At 39.7% G+C, this 10,000-nt stretch overlaps 1 protein-coding gene across 1 annotated transcript; it reads left to right on the plus strand.

The window, feature by feature from the left end:
• The first annotated feature begins 960 nt into the window (after nucleotides 1-960).
• On the plus strand, nucleotides 961-5,391 carry si:dkey-276j7.2 (cytohesin-interacting protein). The gene is made up of 8 exons (XM_058402152.1): nucleotides 961-1,159; nucleotides 1,729-1,775; nucleotides 1,873-1,927; nucleotides 2,075-2,168; nucleotides 2,278-2,371; nucleotides 3,294-3,360; nucleotides 3,565-3,631; nucleotides 5,022-5,391. The coding sequence occupies exons 1-8, from the start codon at nucleotides 968-970 to the stop codon at nucleotides 5,105-5,107; spliced, it is 702 nt and encodes a 233-aa protein (XP_058258135.1). The 5' UTR covers nucleotides 961-967; the 3' UTR covers nucleotides 5,108-5,391.
• The last annotated feature ends 4,609 nt before the right edge of the window (nucleotides 5,392-10,000 follow it).

A 10,000-nucleotide genomic window follows, 5' to 3' on the forward strand; every position in this document is an offset into this window, starting at 1 on the left:
CCTGACCTCAACCCCATAGAACACCTTTGGGATGAATTAGAGCGGAGACTGTGAGCCAGACCTTCTCATCATCACATCAGTGCCTGACCTCACAAAATACACTTGGAATAGTCAAAAATTCCCATAAACACACTCCTAAACCTTGTGGAAAGCCTTCCCAGAAGAGTTGAAGCTGTTATAGCTGCAAAGGGGCGGGACAACTCCATATTACATTTATGTGCATGTGAAGGCAGATGTCAAACTTTTGGCCTGGCACACTAATATTACTGCTACTGGTAATACAACTAATACTACTACTATTACTAGTCCTACTACAGTTAACAATGTTAATATATACAGTAGCTCCAATCCAACTTCCACCATTTATACCACCTTCTTGTACCTCAGTCTATTCTTCTGCTTCTTCCTACAGCATCTGCTTCTACACTTACTCCTGTTACTACAAGTATAAAACCTACTACTATATCCACTACTAATAATATTAATATAAAAGAAAAATAGTTTCATATAGTATTTCAGTTTGCTCTGATTTGACAAAATAGTCTGTTTCTATTTTGATATAATAATAATAATAATAATAATAATAATAATAATAATAATAACTACTATTATTACTATTAAGAATTATTATTATTAACAATATTAATCTAAAAGGAAAATTGTTTCATTTATTATTTAATTTAGTGCTCTGATGTGACAAAATAGTCTGTTTCTATTTTGATAATTTGAATATACTACTACTAATAATAACAATAACAACAGTTCATCTTCTTCTTCTTCTTCTTCTTCCCCTACTTCTTCATCTTCTTCTTTCTCTTCTTCTAATCCAGGGGGATTTTGTTGAATCGCTGACTCTGCGGGGAAACCGAAGCATTTTGCATTGTTTCATTTCTCTTCAGCGCTTTCCAGTAAACAGAGTGGATGCCTGAGCCGAGGCGAAAGTCCCGTGGGGTTTCACTGCAGTCATATGACTTCTGCTCCTCCACTATCAAAGCAGCTACACGGCAGACTGAAAGACAGAAGCAGAGAGAGAGAGAGAGAGAGAGAGAGAGACAGAGCGAGGATGACAACGAGCTCAGTGATGTTCATCAAAAAACTGCTGATAAGAAGTGGTCGAGCGACGTGTGTGTCCAGGGACCGAGGAGAACGAGGACATACGGTGAGTGAGAATTATTATAGTAATACTGATGATTAGTTAATTCAGTATTAATTACAATTTCTCTACCTTTTGATCATAAGCTCTTATGGACACGCTCTGAAATGTCTTTACAAATGTCTGAACAATTTCACATTCACTTTATCAAAGTGAAAGTAGATGTATATTTTTCTGTAAAATAATTATAGAAATAAAACAAATGATTTACAATAAATCAACTGGGATTAGTATCATACTTATCACCAGGACTAATAAATCTCAAAACATAACATAACCTGCTTTGTTTACATGTTGCTGAAATTAAATATATTTATATATTTATATGAAATATATATTATTTATTTATTCATGAATTTGTTTATTTTTTTTATTATTAATTCATTTGTTTATTTCATTATTTATTTAACTATTTATTCATTCATTTGTTTGTTTATTTATTTTGTTTATATATATATATATATATATATATATATATATATATATATATATATATATATATATTTATTTATCTCTTTCTTTCTTTCTTTATATATTTTCATATCCTAAAACTATTTAAAAATGTCTTTTCTCAGGCCAAGATGGCTGAAATAAAACACACAGAGTCACACGACTCCGAGAGGTAATAACAGCTTATAACACACTTATACATGCATACGTTTCGGAATTTGGATTCAGGATGAGATTTACAGTGAAGCTGAATGTTTTTTGTGTTCCAGGCGAACCGTGTCCATCTCCAAGAAGGAAGACGAGGCGTTCGGATTCAACATGAGGGTAAGTTACAACTGATCATTGGGTTAGAAACACGACGCTGGAAATATCTCACTTTTCACCTCAGAGTCTTCCTGTCAGAAATAAACCTGGACATGATGAAGAAACTCTCTCTCTCTCTCTCCCTGTCTCTCTCTCTCTCTCTCTCAGACCTATGAGAGCAGCACTACAGACTCTGAGATGTTGACGTGTGTGTGTTTAGTGAAGGAGAGCAGTCCTGCACAGAGCGCTGGATTACAGACAGGTCAGTTTTTTCCTCATTAATCTGATTGACTCCATGTTTCTTTACACCATAAAATAAACTACTGCTTCCAGTGTACCAGAGTTTAACTCTCTCTCTCTCTCTCTCACAGGTGATGTCATCCTCAGTGTCAACAGCATTTGTGTAGAAGGTTTCGAACATCAGCAGATTGTTGACCTCATTCTGAAGAACTCCAGTTCCCTGAAGTAAGCCTCTGTGATGAATTTATTTTTGATGAAGTCAAGGACTTTTTCAGTACCTTAAAGAAGTACTCTGAATAAACACTGAGCGGTCAGTTACTGCGCTTAATAACCCCTGATAGTCACCGAGAATCAGTATTGTGTGCTGGATATGAACAGTATTATTAATGCAGAGCTTTAATAATGGTTGTGTACACATTAGACAATACGCTATTCGGAATAGCTTGGGTTGCTAAGCAACAGAACCTGGACAGAACCTGTCCTAGCCTCGTGGTGAACATTTTATAGGTTTAAACCACTGAGAGGTGCCGTGAATAAGACTGATGATCTCCTCATCATGGTACCTGTTAGTGGGTGGGATATATTAGACAGCAAGTCAACATTTTGTCCTCAAAGTTGATGTTAGAAGCAGGAAAAATGGACAAGCGTAAGGATTTGAGCGAGTTTGACGAAGGGCCAAATTGCGAGGGCTAGACCACTGGATCAGAGCATCTCCAAAACTGCAGCTCTTGTGGGGTGTTCCCGGTCTGCAGTGGTCAGTATCTATCAAAAGTGTTCCAAGGAAGGAACAGTGGTGAACCAGTGACAGGGTCATGGGCGGTCAAGGCTCATTGATGTATGTGGGGAGAGAAGGGTGTCCCATGTGATCCAATCCAACAGACGAGCTACTGTTGCTCAAACTGCTGAAGATGTTAATGCTGGTTCTGATAGAAAGGGGTCAGAATACACAGTGCAGGACGGGTCAGGGCTGTTTTAGCAGCAAAAGGGGGACCAACACAATATTAGGCAGGATAATGTATAATGTAGTTTTAATGAGTGTGTAAACTTAATAAGGATGTAATATAAAGTGTGTATTATATTTAATATGCATGCGAATGAAGTATTTGAAATATTTACGCTGTGTGTGTGTGTGTGTGTGTGTGTGTAGGATGGAGATTGTGAGGGGGACCTCAGTGAAACGAAAGGAACTACAAAAGAAATTGGACCAACTACAGGTAACACACACACACACACAGACACACACACACACACACACACACACAGAGCTCTCACTTTGCCCAACTGTGTGTATTATACCTCTGAACTCATGTAGTGTGTGTCGTTTATTGTTCAGCACTTCTATAGGGCTGTAGGAGTTTCGGGGAAATGAAGCACTACTTTGCTGACGTTTGTGTGTTTTCTGTTTCCCCATTTCACAGTGGCAGCTCAGAGACAAGAGGGCGGAGCTGCAGATGCTTATCACGCAGGAAGAGCGTCTAAGAGGAGGTGGGTAACCGCAGCATTGTGTGTATGTGTGTGTGAAAAGAGAAAAGATTTCAAAAGATATGGGGTTTCCCATTAGCAAAGCGAAGAGCATCATTTCCCCTAAAAATGGCATCTTAATGAACAGTGTGTGTGCGAGTATATGCGAGTGTGTGTGTGAGTGTGGGTGTGTGTGTGTGTGTGTGTGAGTGTGTGTGGGTGTGTGTGTGGGTGGGAAACACACATATGTAATAAAAAAGAAATTTCTGCATCTGTTTCATCATTTATAACACCCTCAGTTCACATGCTTCAGTACAACGACCTCGAACTCAGTTCAGCCAATCAGATTTAAGAATCCAAGCTAGCCAAACGTTTAGCAATTAAATCAAATTTTTACCAAAGTTTGTATATTTTTTAGTTTCAAACAATTAAGCTCTGTGTATTAGCCTCGATCTCTCGTGCCTCATAGATTAGTGGAGGTGTATTCATCTGTCACTTTGCTAATAAAAATAACAAGAAAACATACAGTTTTTCGTACGAATGACATCATAATTAACGTGTGCATGCTAACGCAGTGCCCTAGCCTTTAACCTTTAACCTTTAGCTTTAGCCTTTGTCAGTTTTGCTTCATTCAAATAAGTTCCACATGTAAGAAAACATGTAAAGAAAAAGCAAAACAAAACAGAACAGGATGTCTGACTTTCACCAAAAACTATTTCCTGCATCTGTTTCCTTCGTTTAAATACGAATAATAATTCTCATTAATTACAACTTCCTGCTTTAAAAAAAAAAGGTGTTGTTTATTTGTTTATTGTTCTGATTAAAGTACAAACAAGTAAAAGTCTCCAATTTACACTTTCACTATATTGCCAAACGTTTTGGGACGTCTGTCTTTACATGCACATGAATGTAAAATGGAGTTGCCCCGCCCTCTTTCCAGCTATAACAGCTTCAACTCTTCTTGGAAGGCTTTCCACAAGGTTTAGGAGTGTGTTTATGGGATTTTTTGACCATTTGTGAGGTCAGGCACTGAAGTTGTGATGATGAGAAGGTCTGGCTCGCAGTCTCCACTCTAATTCATCCCAAAGGTGTTCTATGGGGTTGAGGTCAGGACTCTGTGAAGTTCCTCCACACCAAACTCACTCATCCATGTCTTTATGGACCTTGCTTTGTCCACTGGTCAGCAGTCATGTTGGAACAGGAAGGGGTCATCCCCAAACTGTTCCCACAAAGCATGAAATGTCTTGGTATGAAGCTAAAGCATTAAGAGTTCCTTTCACTGGAACTAAGGGGCCGAGCCTGGAATTCAGGGGCCTGAATTCAAAGATTTGGAGGGGCATCCCAAAACTTTTGGCAGTATAAGGTATTTCATGGAAATTATTTTAATAATGTATTTATTTGTCTCTATTTTTAGGTGAGCTACACGGCACACAGCCTCGGTCCTGCCTCGCCTCGGAGGAACCCTCGCTTCTCTCTTCAGTTCTTCTTCTCCAAACCTAGAACTCTAAGCGGATGTCGTCACGGCTGAGCTAGTGTCCGAGCCGATGCTATAGAAAACACCTTCTGACCAATCAAAATCGAGCGTTGATCAGGGTGTGGTTTAATAAGACATGACGTTATAAAGCAGAATTTTGTCAGATCTCAGAAATCCTGTAAAGCTATGGCTTTATATATTTGAGGTATTTATTTAACTTATTGATCTATTTTCTTGTTTAAACTCTATTTTTGTGTGTAACTGTATAGATTTCTATGTATTTGTATTTATATATTAATTTATGCGTAAGGTTTCTGCTGTAAATAAGTCTAAATAAAGTTCTCATATTTTTTGCTAGCAGTGTGTCACTTCATTTATCACAAATCAGCCATCGCTTTCTCGCTCTCTTAGCATTTACATGAACTCCTGTGGCTTTTTGATCGATCTTAATCTCTCTAGCCCGAGCTTGCGTGTCTGATAACCATCCTGCGATCAGACACGTAAACAAGAAACGGTTCTGTTTCCTCCTACGCAGTCAGACATGACTTTATAATCGATTCAAATATGCGGATTTTATATTTGGTATTTTTTACATAACATCAAAACATCACGACATCAATCAGTGCAATTAGCAGCAACTGGATGTAAACAGGTCTGTCTGTGACAGGTTATAATGTGTCTGTCAGATTATAGTGTGTCTGTGAAAGGTTATAGCATGTCAGTGACAGGTAATGGTGTCTCTGGTACAGGATATGGTGTGTCTGTGACAGGTTATAGTGTGTCTGTGACAGGTTATGGTGTGTCTGTGACAGGTTATAGTGTGTCTGTGACAGGTTATAGTGTGTCTGTGACAGGTTATGGCATTTCTGTGACAGGTTATGATGTGTCTGACAGGTTATAGTGTGTCTGTGACAGATTATGGTGTGTCTGTGACAGGTTATGATGTGTCTGAAAGGTTATAGTGTGTCTGTGACAGGTTATGGCATGTCTGTGTCAGGCTATGATGTGTCTGAAAGGTTATGTCATGTCTCTCTGACAGGTTATGGCATGTTTGTGACAGATTATAGCACCTCTGTGACAGGTTATTATGTATCTGTGTCAGGTTTTAGCATGTCTGTGACAGGTTATAGCGTGTCTGTGACAGACTATAGGGTGTCTATGACAGGATATGAAGTGTCTGTGTCAGTGACAGATTATAGTGTGTCTGTGACAGATTATAGCATGTCTGTGGCAGGTTATGGTGTGTCTGTGACAGATTATGGCATGTCTGTGTCAGGTTATGATGTGTCTGACAGGTTATGTCTTGTCTCTCTGACAGGTTATGCCATGTTTGTGACAGATTTTAGCATCTCTGTGACAGGTTATGACTTCTCTGTGACAGGTCATGGTGTGTCTGTGACAGATTATAGCATGTCTGTGACAGGTTATGGCATGTCTGTGACAGATTATAGCGGGTCTGTGACAGGTTATAGCATGTCTGTGACAGATTATAGCGGGTCTGTGACAGGTTATAGCATGTCTGTGACAGATTATAGCATGTCTGTGACAGGTTATGGCATGTCTGTGACAGATTATAGCAGGTCTGTGACGGGTTATGGTGTGTCTGTGACAGATTATAGCATGTCTGTGTCAGGTTATGATGTGTCTGACCGGTTAAGTCGTGTCTTTCTGGTTATGGCATGTCTGTGACAGGTTATGGCATCTCTGTGAAAGGTTATGGAATATTTGTGACAGGTTATGGCATCTCTGTGAAAGGTTATGGAATATTTGTGACAGGTTATGGCATCTCTGTGAAAGGTTATGGAATATTTGTGACAGGTTATGGCATCTCTGTGAAAGGTTATGGCATGTTTGTATGGCATGACAGGATATGGTGTGTCTGTGACAGATTATAGTGTGTCTGTGACAGGTTATAGCATGTCAATGACAGATTATGGCATGTCTGTAACAGGTTATGATGTGTCTGTGAGAGGTTATGGGGTCTCTGTGACAGATTATGATATCACTGTGTATCAGGTGGTTAAGTCAGTCTTATGTCAGTTTCATGAGACATTAAGTTCAGTTTAATTTAATTCCTGAGGAAACCAACTTACATAAAGAGCATAAAAAAGGAAATGATTAATAAGTGTGTGTGTGTGTGTGTGTGTGTGTGTGGCCCAGTGACCTAGAATGAAGATGTGGGTTTTTTTAATTATTATTAGAGACTTATCTCTCTCGACGATGACCTCTACTTCTACTTCAAGAAAATATTTCCGTATCATAAATTTTCAGTAAACTCTTTTTTAAAAGATGTAAAAACTGACACTGACTATATATATATTCGATACTTCGGACAGTTTTTGTACATATATGGTCATTTATCAGATTTCTGTAACGGAGTGTTGACTCTACAAACGTCATCAGCATTCTGTCAGGGCGTGTGAGCGAGTCGGTGCGTGAAGTCTGTGAACTCTAAACCACACACGAGTGCAGGAGAAAGGACGGACCTCGAGAGGAGGAGGAGGAGGAGGGTAAATGAGGTTACTGGCCTCTGCTTTGTGGGTGAGAGCAGCATATGTATCTGTGAGGTGACCATCTGTATCTGTGAGCGAGGTTAAGCTATAAGCATGGTTAAGGACCGGTAACTTAACAAGAACAGTACTAGTTTAGACACTCCCTAAGTTCCTAGCCTCAGCAGAATGTCCTTCAGACTGTGGGAAAACCTTCATATATATACCGGTATATATATATACACACACCAATCAGACATAACATTATGACCACTTAGAGGTGAAGTGAATAAGACTGATGATCTCCTCATCATGACACCTGTTAGTGGGTGGGATATATTAGACAGCAAGTCAACATTTTGTCCTCAAAGTTGATGTGTTAGAAGCAGGAAAAATGGACAAGTGTAAGGATTTGAGCGAGTTTGATGAAGGACCAAATTGTGATGGCTAGACCACTGGATCAGAGCATCTCCAAAACTGCAGCTCTTGTGGGGTGTTCCCGGTCTGCAGTGGTCAGTATCTATCAAAAGTGGTCCAAGGAAGGAACAGTGGTGAACCAGTGACAGGATCATGGGCAGTCATTGATGGACGTGGAGAGCAAAGGCTGGCCCGTGTGATCCGATCCAACAGACAAGCTACTGTTGCTCAAACTGCTGAGAAAGGTTCTGATACAAAGGGGTCAGGATACTCAGTGCAGGACAGGTCAGGGCTGTTTTGACAGCACCAACACAATATTAGGCAGGTGGTCATAAAGTTATGCCATTATCATTGTATATTATTAAACCCTGCCCACAATTCACACCTCGATTAAACTACCTGAGAATACTAATTAGCATGAACCAACATTCACTTTACAGCAAAAAACAATCAACAACACAACGATTTAAATGATATGACTATAAAATGTGTATCTGGATTTTTATTAAGCTAGAGTATGTATATAATCTGTGTATCGTAAGGTATGTTAAGATATCGTCCTGCCACACAGCCTATTTTTTGATAGTTCTTGCCAGTTTTTGTACTTATATGGTCATATATCGCATTTCCGTATCTGAAGCTAAAGGAGCTCATCAGTATTCCAGCAGGGCGTGAGAGCCAGCCGGAGTGTTTTCTCAGCGAGCTCTAAACCACACACACGAGTGCAGGTGAGAGCACGGACCTCAGCACAGACGCTCCAGCGCAGGAGACCATGGCTGACCCTCAAGCAGCACCTCCTTCTGAACCCACCGACCCCAAGCCTGAGGCCGAACCGGCGGCCGGAGACACCACCACAGAGCAGAGCAGCGCAGAGGAAGGTAGGAAAAAACAATCTGTGTGGTAGACGGGCATTCGAGACGATTTGACTGGTGGTTAGTGTGAACGAGAGAGAGAGAGAGAGAGAGAGAGAGAGGATGTGCAGTGAGAAGAACTGAATATGAACAGTCAAGTCAGTGGTCAAGGGTCCGGTAGAGGTGTGTGGAAGCTGTGAAAGAAGAAAAAGATTGAATTTATTAACAGAAAACAAAGCCATGCGTCACACACACACCATCTTGCCTTCACACTGCTAATTATTTCTGTTCATGTCTATGATTCTCTACAAGGACACACACACACACACACAATATGTTAAAAAAGATATATTTTGTGATACTTTCACTTTTTGCCCATTCAAAGGAGTTTTCAGCGAGTTCCTACAGGCTCCATATTTGTCTATTCAAATCCAACTCAAATGCCTCACAAGTGCATTTGCATCATGGGTCCAGCTCGCGAGTAGCCAAACGCGAGGTCACCCTAAGTCCTGTGGCCTCGTGTATAAATCTTTATGTAGATCTGAATCCTGAAATTTTGCATGCGCACAAACGTACAGAGGAAACACACTCTGGATCTTTTAACAGCTGAAGAGGATCACTTCACTAATCGATATAAATAATAAACCTAGTGTGTGTGTGTGTGTAATGTATGTGTAGGTTGTGTGTGTGTGTAATGTATGTGTATTGTGTGTGTGTATGTGTGTGTTTTTGTAATGTATATATATATATATATATATATATATATATATATATATATATATATATATATATATTGTAGTGTGTGTAATGTGTAGTGTGTGTGTATGTGTGTGTAATGTATATGTGTGTGTGTGAAATGTATATATGTGTGTGTGTGTGTGTGAAATGTGTAGTGTGTGTGTGTGTGTCTCCCCATGCCTCAGTTCCTATCTCATCACCTGTAAGAAATGAAGCCATAAAAGGTCGAGTCTTGGTTTCATTTGTTTATTCATGGTTGTGGCGTAGTTCCTCGGGAACACTCGTGTTGTAGTCTGGATGAGAACAGGGACATGGCGTCCAGATTCCTGTTCCTATTCAAATGATTTTTTTAAAACAATTTGAATCGGGACTGATTATAGGGAGAGAAACAGCAATAAACACCTAATATGTCACTTCCTGTTTC

Source organism: Hemibagrus wyckioides, linkage group LG11, assembly GCF_019097595.1.
Source record: "Hemibagrus wyckioides isolate EC202008001 linkage group LG11, SWU_Hwy_1.0, whole genome shotgun sequence".
NCBI classification, from domain to species: Eukaryota; Metazoa; Chordata; class Actinopteri; order Siluriformes; family Bagridae; genus Hemibagrus; species Hemibagrus wyckioides.